Source organism: Amphibalanus amphitrite, unplaced genomic scaffold, assembly GCF_019059575.1.
Source record: "Amphibalanus amphitrite isolate SeventyFive unplaced genomic scaffold, NRLGWU_Aamphi_draft 000361F_arrow, whole genome shotgun sequence".
Classification (NCBI taxonomy): domain Eukaryota; kingdom Metazoa; phylum Arthropoda; class Thecostraca; order Balanomorpha; family Balanidae; genus Amphibalanus; species Amphibalanus amphitrite.
In genome coordinates this window covers 385,494-402,507 of record NW_024881855.1, presented here as the reverse complement: position 1 = coordinate 402,507, position 17,014 = coordinate 385,494, and the positions used below count along the sequence as shown (strand labels likewise).

The following is a 17,014-nucleotide window of genomic DNA, read 5'->3' as shown; positions in this document are numbered from 1 at the left end:
GGACGGTCACTGATATATCTACCGATGCAGGATTGCTGAGCTCTGTATGTTAGCAACGGTGATGTGATATTGAGGTAAAAATCGAAGATTAAATTCGAATGCCTTGAATATTGCTAAGCTCCGCAGTAAGCTTAGAACCAAACTTGCATTGACACACACCAACAGTTTGATCATGGATGAAGAAGTTCGATCTTCTCACGGTCGTCGCCAGGGATGCGTGCCTAATCCCCCCCCCCCCTGTCCGTTCCCAGCCGAGTGCACGCGCCGACGACGGGCGGCAGCGGCACACGCCGCTTTATCCGCTACTCGGTCTACAGCTGGCTGAGCCCCCTGGCGCTGACGGCCGTCACCGTACTCATGCAGTACGCGCCCGAGCGTCTGGTGCCCACCGAGATCTACCTGCGGCCCGGCTTCGGCGAATACCGCTGCTGGTTCCCCGTGCCAGGTCAGTCATAGTGCATTTGTCTCAGGTCATTTTTCGTTGAACAGTAGAAATGCAAATCGACATTTCTTTTTAAAAATGCATGAACATTGAGACGAATCCTGCAAGAATGTAACAACATCTCTTGAAGAGTGCATGAGAAAGTCGGAAAGGTTTTTGCGTCCCTTAGGTACTTTATGGACTTTGCGGCACTTCGAAGTTGCATTGTCTAATTATCATTCATCGTCCTTCCATGCGTCTCGGCCATATATAGATTCGTGGTGTGTAGCGTCATGAAGCCGACACAAGAAACCGCCGACTTAGTACTGGCCAGATTGCAATGCATTATGCAATCAGAATTCAATGTGGAATGTTAAAAACATTTTGAGCGTCGAACGTTTTAAACTGAACGGACTTTGGAAGTCAATGAAAAGACGTATAAGGGGATTCTAAAATATACCTATGTAGCTGTTGGCTATTCCTTCGGCTGCTAAAAAAAGTTCGTTACTCAGATGCCTATTGGCAATAAATCTCATAGCTTGAAGAAAGGGCACCGACACTGGTTGGTTATACCATTGGCACATGATGTCATCACGTAGAGCTGTTTCGCGACGGTGGTGCCCGTTACCCACACGGTCTCGTTGAGACGTCGTTTGTCTGCCCTTTGATAGTTGGCCTACCGACACAGCTGTTTGAGTTTTTAAACATCAATGCGCTTGTTGAGAAAACAAACATACGTTGGCTAATTTGGAGCTAAGGTCCGGCACTGACGCCGGGACTTTCTTAAAATGATCTCAAGCTGCTTTCAAAAACAGTGCCTATTCTATTAAAGGTTCTATCGGATTTCTCTTCATTCGAAAATATTGCCCAACGTGCAAATCGGCAATGAAAACGATATAAAGGAAATGAACGCATTCGAAATATCATAAATCATAACTAGCTACAAAATTGTCAACGATGTGCTTCAATAACAACAACTGATGTTTGATTATGCGCAAAATGGCCCCACGTTAAGTATCCATTATGACATTAGTGAAGTTAGCATAACAGTTGCAATAATGTGCAAAATAAGGATGTAAGATTGCTTTACGTACCGAACTTTTTATGACGATTGACGGGAAACGACTTTAGTAATTTACTTGATTAATTGCACCGTTCTTTGTATTTTCTGTCATCTTCATTTCACCCAAGATACCGATTTGACTGTATGGCATATGAAATATGTTTAATAGCTTGATTTGTTTATATGACTACTACCTACTAAGAATAAGTGTATAACCGACACTAACCATTGCCACGTAAGCAAGCTGACAAACTGACAAATGTGAAATGCCTTGAGAGAGTAGCCCTCAGCGAACTTTGAAATGGCCCCTGGATTAGCTACTGTTGCCCTCCGGCCAATGTCATCCCGACGGCCTCAGTAAAACAAATACCTCACGCTCGGGGCAAAGGCTGTCAGTCGGTCATGTGATGAGCAGTGAACACTGTTCCTCATAGGATGATGCTGAGTTGATAATGCTGGATATCAAATGGCGAAGGAGCGCACGGCCATTGTGAGGGCATCACGCTTGCCCTGTGCGTTCCTGCATTGCTCCTTGGCTGGTGTTTGGGACAGCTCACAGTGGGGTGTAAACAAATAGGCCGTCCGGCGCCTCCCACCTACAGAACGTGAAGGTTACGTACCTACCACCTTTGTATCCTTTGTCGAAAAGGAAACTGTTGGAATTGAGTTATCTAACTTTAGGCAACTGAGACCATTAGGTACATAATTTGATGAATTAATCGACGAATTAGTCGACCAATAGACCTCGTCGGAGAATGCTGAGAACATATGAGAGATGTTCGTTTTCCTGGCCGTCAGAAATACCCGACACTTGGTTCTGAGAGGTCAGATGATATTTTGTCTGATCTGCACAAACCAAACTGACGGCTGGTGCCCGATGCACTCGGCGATGTTTTGATGAAGACCCAGCGGGACGAAGGTTAACCGTATCGGCCGGGACTTCGGGTACAACATAGCCCCGGGAGACTGGTTAAGGGCTCAATCTCTGCCCTTCATTGCCACCGTTTCTAAAGAAGAACCTCAGCTCTGTCTCTCTGACTCTCTAGACGTCCCTCATGTCAGCCCGAGTGTGGTACGTGTCAGTGCACTCCGCCCATGGCGCCGCTCCAGCTCGCTCGTCAGCCGCGGCAGGCGCGCGGCACGCCGCTCTGTTGGCTTTGCTCGCCTCAACGGAGCGCCGCCACGGCCATTGGAAACGTAACCCGTCAGCGTCAACAGACTGCCCTGGCGCAGGAGCATTCATTGAACCCGCACATCTCCAGATGGAGGCTGAGAGAACGGCTTCTGAACGATACTCCGATCTGTGTGTTTAGTGTCATCTCAAATCTATAAAATATATTTCACATGTTCGACTTTCCCATGTACGCATGCTGCCAACCGTCAGGGCTGAAAAGGGGGTGTGGAATGGAATGTGGATAATTGTTCCGTAAGACCATTCCGTAAGATGCTTGTTCCGTAATATTCGGCGGGGAGGATGTCGTCTCTCTCTCTCTCTCTCTCTCTCTCTCTCTCTCTCTCTCTCTCTCTCTCTCTCTCTCTCTCTCTCTCTCTCTCTCTCTCTCTCTCTCGGCGTAATGCTCGTATGATTGTCCACAGAGCCTGGTCAAATCGCTTAAGCAGGTCGCTGGGTATGATAAATCGAGTGTGGCTTGCCCGCTGCGATTCGATGCCCACGCCAATGGTAATCGATCGATTGCACATCAGGAGAGTTGAGAACGTTGATGATTTGATGATATTAGAGTTGATGAGGTCGCACTTGAGATGCTCGGTTTGTTGAAACGTGTCACAGATTGCAGCCATGAAACTATTAATCAATTCAACTCTGCGTGCTTGAGAAGGTCCGGCACGCGCCGCCGAGATAGGGCATGAAATGGTAGGTATATCCGGCCGAAATGCCTAAAATCAAGCAAAGTTCAAAGTTCAAAATCCGCCGAGACGCACTGACATTTTTTAGTCACTCGGAATCTAGAGTGCCCCCGTAGTACATATATTTTATCGCGTAATGATTTTGATAACGAAGCAGCTCGGTCAACAGCTCGTTAATAATAAAAAATGAGTGATCGTACCTGTGCCGAGTGACGGGCTCCCGTCAGGACTTAAAGGGACCCTCCCACCTTCAAAAAAGTTAATGAATGGGCATGAAAGTGATGTCGCTCGGTTCAGAAAGAGCAAAAACGAATATCTACCAAATTTCATCGAAAAATATTCACCGGTTTTCAAGATATTAGACTTTTACTTTTGTTTACTTTTTGGGATCTCCGCTGTTCCTAGCGACTTTATCTGAAAGTGCGGCATTTGTTGCGCGCAAAGCAGCATATACCACCGCGTGCTACAAAACGTTTTAGTCAAACATTTAACGGACGTTCGAAAGCCTGATGACGTCATCAGATTCCCGTAATGGTTAAGAGATAGGGACCACGCTGGTCCCACCCTGCAAGTAAAGGGAAGAAATTTCTTGAACACCTTAAAGCTGCGGGGGTTGCGACCAGGATAAATGGTGGTTTCTGAGCCTGGCCGCAAACTTGGCTATCTCAACTCAAAACTAATGTTAAGGGTGGGAGGGTCCCTTTAAGCGGGTTCAGGAATTTGAGTTTGGCACTGATTGATTCGGTGCAGCCTGCAGGTAACCTTACTGATTATACCGACTTTTCCAAGAGGATATGCCTTCTTTGTAAGTGCTCACAAAAATCCTATTCATTGCATACTGCTCTCACGGTATATGCCCAAGATGACCGTGTGATCAGGGCAAGCATCAGGTAATATATATAACATGCAAGCGTTTTTTTTTTTAACATCATGGAATTATGGATGCACCTGCAGAATCGTAGGTACCTGTCAGTCACAGTACTTCATTATGTAAAATGTGAATATTCGTGGTGACTTATGATAATGGAGTGTCGTGTTTAATGTTTTCTCTGGTCGTCACTTGATGACCTCTGCCGAGGTCATGCAGATCGCTGAGCCGCTGACCTTAGTGTTGACATCTGACCTGTGACAGAATTGTTGACCTCTGAGCGTGCTATGGTGATTTTTAAGCGCGCCACGTACCTAAGTGTTGATGTTTGAGCGTGCCATGCTGACCCTTAGCCCGGCAGTTGATTGACCTCTGGCCGTGAGGTGTTGACCTCTGTGTGTTGTTGATCTGTGACCTCTGACAATGCCGTGCGCTGCTCTGCAGGTCGCTGGGAGCTGCTGGCCTACCTGCACGGCCCTCTGCTCGTGCTCATGACCGCCAACCTGGCCCTCTTCCTGATGACCGCTCGCTGCCTGCTCAAGTCCGAGCACGACACGCAGCTGGTGCGAAAAAAGAAAACCGCCGTCGAAAGGTCAGTAGGACGTTCATGTCCACTGAATTAGGAGGGACTCTTATTCTTTGAATAAGCGTGTGCATTTATCTTTTTCATCGGTTTGCAGCCGTGTATGTTTGGTTATACCTGCATGTTTGGTAGGCATACATACATCTCAGGTTGGTGGGTCACTTTCTTTTTATGAACCGTAACCACGAGACCGGTTAGACTACGCCATTGGCCTAGAAGTGAAATGTTTATAAATGCGAGCCGTCTGTGGGTGATTCAAACCATTGAAGCCTGGCAGGTCTTCCGTCTCTGGGAACGTGGATTCACAGTTCACACGTGAATGCAGCTAAACATGCGTTTTCCAGCCTTCAGACTTTCTGTTAACGTCGGCTCCTTTTGTCCCGCAATATAAACAGCGGAAGGCGGAAACTGGAAGTCCCCTCTTTGGAACAGGCCAGGGGCGTCACATGACAGGGCCTCGTGACCTTCTCTAAAGTGGCTGAACTTCTCGAGCACACTGGGAGACTGTATTGAAACGCAGTACCCGTGACTGATGTGATCTTTTTGTTAAAAAATGTGAGGTACGGCTCTGTTTCCCGAACGGGCCCTCCATCCCCGTCTGAGGCTCGTAGGCTGTAGGATATCTTGAACGGCTCAGCTCTTCGCTGAGTCTCTCGTTGCCCGTTAGAGACATGCTGCTTTGTGGTCATTGTGGTTGACGTGGGGAATATTCAGGCAAAGCCTGTGGTCGGCGACTGGGTTATTATATTATCCCGTTTCGACAAATCGGACAGATGAACGTCATATTCCTGGAATATCCGTGATATTAAAAATTCCAAACGAACCCTTTATCCGCGGGAACATGTCCACTGGTGAGCTGGGCCTGTTCTCTGAGACCCAATGACGTCATTGGAGAGACTTAGTGACGTCATAGCAGCGATCTGTGACGTCAGACGATTTGTAGCAAGGTGCTGAGTTTGAGAGCCAGAGCACTGCTGTATATGTTACCCGGAGAACACTGGTCCTGACACTTCACAGGTCCTTATTTTGGGGCAGACATAAACACTGTACCGCGCTGTTTGCTGCTTTGCAGGGCTAAAACCGCATGGAATCATCAGCCGTTAGCTAATAGCGATGACCACTGTTTGTTTTTGTCCGAGTGTTTGATAAATTGAAATGACTGGACAAGCGGCAGGCGCCTCATCCCTTGATTCCTATCGAAGTGTTGAGCCAGATTCCAGGCTGGGCTGAGTGTTTACCCATCTGATCAACAGAACAGACAAATATTCAGGGATTGCTTTTTACGCCAGTTTTGATAAAATATCTCCAGACAATTGCGTATAACCTGCATGAACCTGCATTATGTATAATCCGTATTCGTTTGTTGACACGTTGGTTGACGCCTTGCCTTGTGTCTTCGCAGGCTGAAGATCTACGTGAATCTGTTCATTGTGATGGGCATTACCTGGGTGGCCGAGGCTCTGTCTGTGAATGTGGGCAGCGAGGTACTCTGGTAAGTCGTAACGTTCAAAGCGTCATTCTTCCGCGCACATGCGCACTGCGGCCTCTTTTAATCGTGTTAGACGGGAGAGCTCAAGCTGAAGGCAAAATGAAGTGGAGCGTGCTCACAAGGACGAAACGGACGGTTCATCCCACTCACTGACTTTAACTAGCTGCTCTGCACTGGTCTAGAAACATTCGTTCAATCTTTCTCCGTGCTAATAATCAGTACATAGTGGAATTTCGCATGCACGCATACATTAAGCTTGATGAGCTTCTTTTCACTAAACATCACGATGTCGACTGCCAAGTGTCCGACCAAGGCTGTAGTAGTGCTTGCCTGATGGACACCCTACAGCTGCGAAAACCTCCGACCTGTCTGGGCTGAAATAACTGTCTTAAGTTCAGCGCGCAGTTGGTGAATTTGCAGGTCAATAAATTCGCAGAGCAGGCTTTACGATTTGTTTCCACAACACAAATTGCGTATTGCTGGTTTTATCAGACCGAGACGTTTTGGCGATAAACGCATCGATTCGGTGCCACACGTATACTATATTTATAGGTATAGCATACTCGTATGGCAGTAGCCTTTATCAATGGGAAATGAGACTTTGGGGGCCTACTACCTACTGCAGCGTAAGCGAAAACAAGCCAAATGCCCCCCCCCCCCCGTTTACGTGTTTTTCATGCTTCTAAAACCCGGTCCCATTGCGTGTGGAGTGGACGGCACTGCAGTTAGCAGCGGTAGTCATTATTTGCTAGTATCGCTTGTCACGGCACGAGGCCTTTGTTTGTGCTAGTTCGTCTACCCCTGTGACTACCGAAGCGTTATTCGTCTCTGTTGACGAAAATAAGGTCTGATGAATTGATAAATCAGCTATAACTAAAACAATTGTAGCCTGATAAAGCTTAGAAAGACCGTATTAAAGCAACCGCCGTTGATGCACTTGCCACCTAATAATCAACTATGGATCTAAGTTGACGAAATGGAATCAAAATGTGACCAAATGTGTGTTGGTTAACAGTTAATGACACCGTAGCTCGAGCTCTTCTTTTCAGTCACGCTTGCGTATATTCCGAGCGAAACACAACCATTGAAAAATAAACAAACTCAGAAATTAACCCGCACATGCCATAACCTAAACTCGAGATTTGGCCATCCTAGAGCGCACACGAGGGGTAGCATTCCCTGTGCCGTTCCACTCCTAATGCTGTTGAAACCGTTTGAAAACTCGTCCGTCGTTACTTTCCTAATGTGGGGCGAGGGGACAGCTAAGTTAAAAAGATGTTTATTTGTTTCCTAAATGACTACAAGCCCAAAGCTAACTGCACTCGTTGAAAGTCATTTTTAGATGATATCACACAGGCAAGACGAGAATAAGTACGAGGTTGACTCACGACGCTTGACTCAGTGACGACAAGATTGATTCAGTGTACGACCCGGAACAATAATATTTACCTACCTCCTCACAATGGGGCGCGTTCGGTGGAAGATCCCAGCCATGGGGTCTTGGTAGATGTCATGCTGGAGATGCAAACAGTACCGGGGAAAACTCGGAAGTTGATACTATCTCTAACGATCTAACGAGAAACGGATAAATGCACATTCAACCGTCCTCAATCGACAAATTACTCATGTCAGGTGAATTGAGGAACTTCCGTCACCTTCTCCAAGTGTTTCGAGCGCAGGACCGTCTGTCCGGCCAGTATGCATGACTCCAGTGTACTCGTCTGACAGATATGCACGTTCGTGTGCGGCAGGTACGTCTCGGACGCCGTCAACTGTCTGCAGGGCGTCATCATCTTCCTGTTGTTCACCATGCGGGAGCGGTCGCGTCGGATCATCCTGCGCCACCTGGATAGTTGGGGCGTCTGCCGCTGGTGTCGCGGCTGTCGCTCCCCGACCTCCGACGGTAGAGCGGGCCCGCTGCTCTCCTCTAATAAGACGCGCACGACCTCTGTGCCGACCGGTACCTCTGGCCGCGCCAGCCACCTGCAGGAGCTGGAACCGGTGATGGCTGCAGCCCCCGGCGCGGCCGCTGGGGACGCTAACACGCCGGTTGACTGAAGCTGCACGGCTACCTCTCACCTGGAGCTTACTCTAAACTCACCATGAACTCTGAGCTCTCTTTGAGCTCTCGGACTCGCTCTGAACTCTCTGGACTCGCTCTGGGCCCACTCTGAGCTCTCTCTGAGCTACTGAGCTCTCTGAGCTAACTCTACCCTCAAGACTCTACCATCTCCGACTGCTGTGTTCATACGTCTGCTGAGCTACTCCGCTGCATAGTGGGATCATCTTTTGTCTGTCGTCTTTTCTTTTCTGAATATGAACTCTTGGACTATATCTTGTGCAGTGAGCTGGGCATCCCTGCTGTTGCTTTTGTTGATACATTCGCACTGGAAACGGAAAACGCCTCTGTCTACCTAGTTTTTCCCCGCACTGGGAAACTGTGGTGAATGTCTGAATCTCGCACTTCTTAGCATTGTGCTCCGCAGTGGCCGTGGAATCACTTTGTCTTTCGCTTTGACGGTGTCTGGTAACTGTCTTATCTTGCAATATGTGGTGCTAAGCCCGTAGTTTTGTGTGCACTAATCGTTCTTTTTAGAGAAAAACATGCGGGATCTAATTGCCTATGCGTCGAGTAGTAGATTTGTACAGTTTTAGTGTTGTTAACTATATAAGGTTGTCGTCACCTAGCTCTCAGAGGAGACCTGGCGCTCTAACGGGATGTAGATGAGTAACCGAAAGACCAGTCATTGACAGCATGTGTAACTGGGTAGCGACCAATGATTAGAGTCGACCCATTGACATATAGCCAGTGACCACTGATGATGTGCAATGTGCATGTGTTCGAAAACCAGAGGCTAGTTTTACTAACAGAAAAATAGCCGCCTGCCGGAATTTTTTGCCTCAAGACCGCTTCACATACGGAGCGTAAACGGTAAAGCCCCATCCGTATACGTGCCCATCGCGTTTATCGCGTATGTGGGCTTAAGGCAAAAAGAAAAAAAATCCGGCAGGCGGCTATTTTTCTGTTGGTAAAACTGGCATCTGGTTTTTGTCTCGGATGGCTATAAATATCCGCTTACCTCGCGATTTTCATGTGTAGAAGTACGTGCAGCACTTGACAATTAACGTGATTCAGAGAGCTTGTGTCTAAATGTGCATCAATTTAAATGTTGTAGTGAGGCCGACAGCTGAAACACTTGCCGTGTGCAGCCCTGTTGATTAGTAGCTAGATCGCAGTCCAGCTTTGAACCGTGCTCCGTTTTGTGTTGCGCAACCACTCCGTGTCGCTCCCCGTCCATCGATGTCGCCCGCTTCCGAGACCGGGCAGTCGCTGGTGCGCTTGACACGGGGCCTGCTTCGGCGTGACGCCCACTGACCCTGCGTTTCAGTGCCATCATACTTACGAAGCACCCTGCAGAGCTGACCCAGTGGAACGGAGCAGGGTGATGAAGTGAGCCTTCAGTCGACTGATAGCGCTTTGACGGAGCCTCCGGCACACTGAACCAGTGAACCTGCTGTTAAGGCCTGATGGTCAAGGCCTGTTGGTGGAGGTCTGTTGGTCAAAATCTGATGGTCGATGGATGTTAGTCGAGACCCGCTGGTCCAGGCTCGTTGGTCGGGCCTGATGGTGAAAACCTGATAGTCAAGCCGTTTTGGTCAATGGCTATTGGTTGAGACCTGATGGCTCGGTGGCTTGGACCAGGAGGGGGTGCGTGCCGCTGCTGTTGCGGTCAGGGAATCTCCGCGATGTGAATTGTAAACGCGCACTTGCCACTTGCCAGAGATATTAGGATTCGCTGTGATGTGAATGAGTAGCAATTTAGATACAGACGGACCGGGACCGACTCTGTGCTAGACTGATTGCCATTAATTGACCTAAGCCCGCGTGTTCGCGGTAAGATGCGGCAATTCGTCAACTAGCGGGTCAAGTAGGAACGTTAGTGGATGTGGGGAAGTAGGAGACAATGCATGAATATTCTTGGGATGTCGGGCATCATCGATGATTGGAGTCACGTTTGTCTCAGATGATGTCTGGTTTATGGTTGGCTGTGTCGAAGGGCGAGCATATGTTTTCATCGCATTTTCATCCCATGTCAAGAGGAAGAAATATTAATTTCATTGTGTTTTGATTAGGCTTTGAGGACGCTCTATTGATGTGTTCAGCGCATGCAATATGATTATGTATCGAGATTCGTGCTCACTGCAATGCGATATAAATACATGCATTAACCCGCGCCCTGATGGGGGGGCATTTTGGCCCCCCCCCTGTGGTTTTTCTTAAATAGCGAGAAAACGGCGGCGCGCAATTTTGGGTACCTTACCGGACATCAATTTGACACCTTCACACAAAATTTCAAGTCACAGGTCACCTCAGGTCAGGAGTTATTGAGGTCAAACTGAGGTCATGCTCGAGTAAAAATGAGCAAAAAACATGACATCTTGAAACGCTCACCAATTCTACAGTTAACAAGCAATTTTAAAGTTCTTTATGTGGTTGTGTAGAGAAAAGACGGCGCTACAAAACTGCTATCTCGGATTTTCGAAATTTTTGGATTTTGACCCCCAAAAATCAAAAAAATTGATTTTTTTAGAAAAACTCAAAAAATTTCCAATTTTTTTTCGAATTTCGAAAAAACCGGAATATATGTGATAGTCCTTGCGCTCTTCGATATACATACCAAATTTTAGATCGATACCTCTTTTTTTGGCCAAGTTATAGCGAAAAAACTTAAAAATTGATGACGTCAAATTTTTGAACTCAATTTTTAGCAATTCTAGACCTCGTAGCGCAAAACGGAGACCACCATTGAATTCCCCGTGACGAGCTGCATCGAATCGATACCCATTTTATGCAAAAATATCAACTTTGAAATTTGACCTAATTTCACCTGACTTTGACCTGACCTTGACCTGACCTTGACCAAAACGTGACCTAAGCTGGCCCTAAAGTCTGTCTGACCCACATAATCGCATTTGTCATGTAAAATGGACCATAAAACATGTATCACACGACGCTTTCATATTGTGACCCCCCAGTGACCTGACCTCTGTGACCTGACCTGGTATCAGTGACCTCAAATAGCAAAATATGTGTTCGAAGAACATTTCCCCATCGATGATTTTCAATGAAATGCATTTTACACGATTTTACAACGCATTTCTTGAAATGCCTGTAAACGGTGAAAATTCGACCTTTGACCTGACCTGTGACGTCATCGGTTTGACCGAGGTCAATGAAATTGGGTCACAAGGTAGTTCCTCGTTGGGGCTATCCAACACCGTTTACCGCTTGTCGCTATGTTGCGTGGTTCTCGAGATCTGAAGGGGGGGCCAAAATGGCCCCCCCCCCCATCAGACCGCGTTGCTCGGCAGACCCCATCTGGGCGCGGGTTAAAGGGACACTCCCACCTTAACATTAGTTTTGAGTTAAGATAGCCAAATTGGTGGCCATGGCCTGCAAATACCGGTTTGGGCACTCACAACATCGAAAAATGCTTTAATTCGAAGATATGGAATTTCAAACTTGCAGTTTTCGGATTCTAAGGGGCTAATGCATTGGAATGCCCCCTTAGAATTTGTGACGTCAGCGGAGATCTAACGATTTTTAAATCTTAGACTAAAACCATCGTTAACACGTGGTGGTATACGCTGCTTTGCGCGCAACGTCTGCCGCACTTTAAGGCTGCCAAATTATTGCTTCCAAATAAAGTCGCTAGTAACAGGGGAGATCCCAAAAAGTAAACAAAAGTAAAAGCCTAATATCTTGAAAACCAGTGAATATTTTTCGGTGAAATTTGGTAGATATTCGTTTTCGCTCTTTCTGAACCAAGGGACATCACTTTCATGCCAATTCATTAACTTTTTTGAAGGTGGGAGGGTCCCTTTAACCCTCGCCCGCACATGGGGGGGGGGGTGGTTGCCACCCCCCCCCCCCAGGTAGTCTTTCTGCTCTGCACTCAACATTTTTAGAGCTAGAAGGCTGATTTTTCGTATAGCTGCTCCTCTATCCTTTCTTGATGTCCACTGAAAATTTCAAGTTTCTGTGACTTTTGGTTTCGGAGATATGACCTTGTTTTTCAGGTCATGTCATGACCCAAATGGCCAATTCTCGACATCTTGCGTTGGCTATGGGCCTTGTGAGCTTTTGACACCTTGATTTCGGCCTTTTTTACCAGTCTTACCTCCCACCCATCATGGAACATGTTGTTCGACGATGTACAGATGTCAAGGTCAAGGTCAAGGTCAACCTAGGTCATCTAAGATAATTGCGTTTTAGACAAGCGGAATTTACTTTTTGTGAAGTTTTTTGACTGCATTTTTGGTAAAAGCTTCTCAGATCATGATTTCATGTAATATGGACACATAAACAATCGGTGCACACATCAGTATACACACAGACACACACAGACATACAAACACATATAATTGACCTTGACCTAACTTGACCGGAAATGACCTCAGCAGCAAAAACCTGGTCGGGTAGTGTGAAAAAGAGGTTCTAGCTGGCTTGGCACCAGAAAACAGCATCGTTATCGGTATATGATAAGCAGCGCACTTGATATCCAACGGTGACCCAAAACAGCAACATTTTTTAGTTTGACCTGACCTGGAAGGTCAATGACTGACCTGAGAAGGTAAAACTGGGTATCATTGGATTCGTCTCTTCCCAAAGAATCTTTTTGGTCTTTACCGCTAAGCTCTATCTCCAACAGGAACGAAATGGCGCGGGGGGTGGCAACCACCCCCCCCCCCCATGTGCGTTCTAGGATGGGAAAATGGCATGTGCGGGCGAGGGTTACCCTAGTAGCACACAACATTGATACAACATTGAGATATGTTGAAATCAGGTTGATTGTCAATATTGGTGCTTCAACACGAATTCAACATTGATTCAACGTTGATACCACGTTGATATTTGGTTGTGCTTTGTCGAATCTTGGTTGAAGTTCAACATTGTAGTTCAACATCGATACAACATTGTCCCAATGTTGAGTTCACAATATCGACAGAGGTAGAATTTCAACGTTGTGATTCAACATTGATACAAGATTGTCACGATGTTGATTTCACAATATTGATAAAAGTAGAGTTCCAACATTGTGATTTAATTACTATATTACCCAGCAGTTGTGTTGACACTTGACAGCATTAAAGGGGGCAAATGCCCCCTCGGGTGTAAGGGGTCCCGTGGGCTGGCTCGACAGGTCCTATAAAGACGTCAATCTGACTTAAAGGGTGGGATCACTGAGGTTCCAAATAGACGAATATGGTCGTATTGATAGAAATAGTACCTATTGGTATCTTATATAGGCATATACGTCTTCAATATGATATATAAAGAGTTATAAAGTGAATCGATCCTTAAATAAAGATAGCTCCACTTCATAAAATCCTTTTATAACATCCTCAACCTACGTTGAATTAAGCAGCATTATTGTATCGACATTACTTTATTCGGGTGCCACCGGTGCCATTCAAGTATCACGGTTGTTAGTGCCTTGGTCCCCTCCCACCAGTCGTGCGCTGTGCTCTTTCAGAGACCGTACCGACTGGAATCTAGCGACCGCTGACCGTTTTGAAGACTGTACGCGGCCGGCAGCGGGCGGTCCCATCCTCGCCTCCGGCTAGAGAGGGGGAGACCGCGACAGGGGACCGCGCGTCCCCCGTCCCGTTGTGCCGGCTCGCAGAGTGCGGACGCCGGTGTGTTGAGTGTGTTGTGTCCAGTGCCGTTTGGCGTCTCCTCTTTCGATCCGACCATGTAGGTTTCCGCCAGTTTCTGCTGTGTGACAATCAGTGCATTTATCCTAGTTATTGCAGTGATAAGTTAAAAAAAAAAACTGGCGCTGAAACGTTCTCTTCAAAATGGTGGCGATCACCGTCGTCACTCACTTGCCTGCGGCAAAGAGAAAAAGTGCTGCCGGTGGCGTCATGTAGCGTCATGACTTGAAACAGGGCCCGGTAAGTATGAAAGAATAGATTCATGCAAGGCGATTCATGGTAGTAGGACGCATAGGTACATGTGTGATGCTAAATGCACTTACATAAACAACTATTATCTGAGCTGAAAATGACTGAACTGAATTTACTCAAAGGCCCAATTTATTACCGTTGATATCATTCTATAAATATGTATTACAAAGTGTTAAATATGTATTATACGTGTTCAGCTTTATTGACTGTCATGTTGTGTTTATTTATGTACACCTATGATGATGATAGAATTTCGACCTACTCAATGTGTAGGGGAGAGCGGGGAGAGTTGTATCATGTCCAAGTTGTATCAGGGCGAATTGTGCCAAACTTATCCAATGGATGGCGCTCGCGACACGACCAGCCGACGAGGTTTTCCGGGCGCCATCTTTCCCTGTTCTGTCTTGTGGCTGAGTGGACGCGTCTCGAGGTGAGAGCCGATTTTATGTTTTTTAATGTCATTCTAAAAAAATAAGTTGCAAGAAAATGTGTGTTCTGGGCATTTAGATGTGCACGAGTTTGAAAGATCTCCGTAGCGGTGGTGAGGGTAGGTTCTAAGACTGCGTGAGTGAAAACGGATTTCTCCAGCTGTCCGCTGTTTTTTAGCACGAGGATGTTTTTTCCAAGATGGCGGCTAGGTACATGTTGTATCAGAGCCGGGTGGGGTATGTTGTAACATGTATGTATGTATGTATGTATGGGTATGTTGCTTTTGATCGCGAAAGCTAAGCCCTGGCTCGCGTTTGTAGGTAGCTAGTCAATGCTCGTTCCATTTTGGCACAATGTGTTGGCTTCTTTGCCTGTCATGTTGGCTTTGCCTGCCACTTTTGCGTCTAGTCTGTTGATGTTTCGTTCGGATTGCATTGACCTAAGTTTGGTCTAATAAAGTGAAGCCTTTGAGCATACCTATACATTGTGTTAACCCCATTTAATGTTGTTGTTATGTTCAAAACCAGTAGCAAGCACACTCCCTGAAACGTGAAATAGTGATACAAATTACCCCACCATGTGATACAACTCACCCAAGCCATGGGGCAAGTTGTATCAAAAACATTGTTTTATTCGGGAGACCGTAGAAGAAAAACTGGTAGAGGTAGCGGAAAAGTTACTTTGCACAAAAAAGCAGAAGAATCAAGGAAGGGGATGGTATGGAAATAATGAGTTTATCACGGATAGTTACGAGGTTATGGGTCTCGGAGTAAAAACTGATACAACCCACCCCACTCTCCCCTAACCCTAATCTTGAATTGAAGGCCACCGTTTATTTATGCACGTTTGTACTCAGTGAATCGTCTTAGTTTTATTTCGTGTGTCGACAAATTGATCTCATATTCTGATGAAGGCGCAAGTCGAAATATATTAATCTGTACTTTTCTTTTTGAATATAATTACTAATATGAGCATAAGGTTATTAATAGCATACCTAATAATTACATAGGAATCTCCGCTTTGTTACAGGAGTGCGAGGCTCGACAGGCGACTCAACCCCCACGGCCCTGACTCAACCGCTCAAGATGTGAAGATGGCGGAGACTGAGCGTCGGCCGAGGTTGTGTGACGTGAATGTGAAGTGTAACTGACTCGAAAAAAGTGAAGAGCTGTGCATATATCATAGAAATACATTTTCCCCCGAATATTGACTGTGACGGTGACGCTGGAATATTTTAGGTAATTACGGGATACGGGATTTCGTACACGTAGGGTAAGGTGCCTAATTAGCGACCCACTTAATTTGAACCGTCATTGCTCACGCTCTGTAGGTGCCACTGTGTTACTGGCTTGATTTTCGGAGAGATCGTTCATTTTTCTATTAAAATATAGTCATTTTCTGCCCCAATATTCACTAACTTATTTGTAGTGATCATTTTGGCAAACCATTGCAAAAAACGCTAATAGGGAACTCTTCCCGATTAGCGACCGGGGAGGGTCGCTAATAAGTCTATGGGTTTCCCCATATTAAAAATGGCAAAAAAAATGCGACGCCTGAAAAGATGAAATATGATCTCAAAAAAGGTAGCCTATACGCAAAGCACTCAATCACTCGAACAGGAACGTTTATCCAACACATTTACGTAAGTAAAAACTGATCACGTGATGCACCGAAGGCGAAAAGAAGGCGGAAACCCAAATTTTGCGGGATATCTTGTATGATATTCGAGGTCCGCGCTGAATTCGGCACCCCTGCAGTCGGTGACGACATTTGGCATCCCCTGCCACACATTGCAAGCTTCACCAACACCTCATTTTCATTTCTCTCTTTTCCACTTTCTTTCCCTTCTTGAGCTATTTGCGACCATGGCCTCGTTTCATAAAAGGAATTACTTACGGCGTTCCGTCAATTATGCCAGATTTGGCGTATTTGATGCCAATTCGGTTTCATAAAGCCGGAGACCGGAGTAATTCACGCCATCGAAATTACGGAGCTTCATTTACGGCAAATGCTCAAATCCGGACCAATTGATGCCATTTGGGTTTCATAAAACGACGTAATTAACGCCAAATATTTTAACAAGTTCTTGATATCAGTGGTGTAAACTACGCACAAAAATGTTGCGTGAATTTGAATTAATGTGAAGATTCGAAGCTAATTTTTGATATATTTTATCATGTTGAGCCCGGTGAGGAAGAAAGAACAGCCAAAATGAGAAAAAGAAACTGCAAATCTTCTGTACCAGTCGCTTTTTGTGGCAGCTATCGGAATTTTGTTTATTCGCCGCGCCGCGCCACTTTCGTAGTAAGGCACTTCTGCTTAGC

The 17,014-nt window shown here is 46.2% G+C and overlaps 1 protein-coding gene and 1 long non-coding RNA gene across 2 annotated transcripts; both read left to right on the top strand.

The window, feature by feature from the left end:
• Positions 1 to 248: 248 nt before the first annotated feature.
• LOC122389517 (G-protein coupled receptor Mth2-like) lies at positions 249 to 9,222 on the top strand. The gene is made up of 4 exons (XM_043381635.1): positions 249 to 445; positions 4,663 to 4,810; positions 6,204 to 6,293; positions 8,042 to 9,222. The coding sequence occupies exons 1-4, from the start codon at positions 358 to 360 to the stop codon at positions 8,346 to 8,348; spliced, it is 633 nt and encodes a 210-aa protein (XP_043237570.1). The 5' UTR covers positions 249 to 357; the 3' UTR covers positions 8,349 to 9,222.
• Positions 9,223 to 13,813: 4,591 nt separating this feature from the next.
• On the top strand, positions 13,814 to 15,894 carry LOC122389535. Its single transcript, XR_006257993.1, has 2 exons — positions 13,814 to 14,249; positions 15,720 to 15,894. It is a non-coding gene; the product is annotated as an uncharacterized LOC122389535 (long non-coding RNA).
• Positions 15,895 to 17,014: the final 1,120 nt, after the last annotated feature.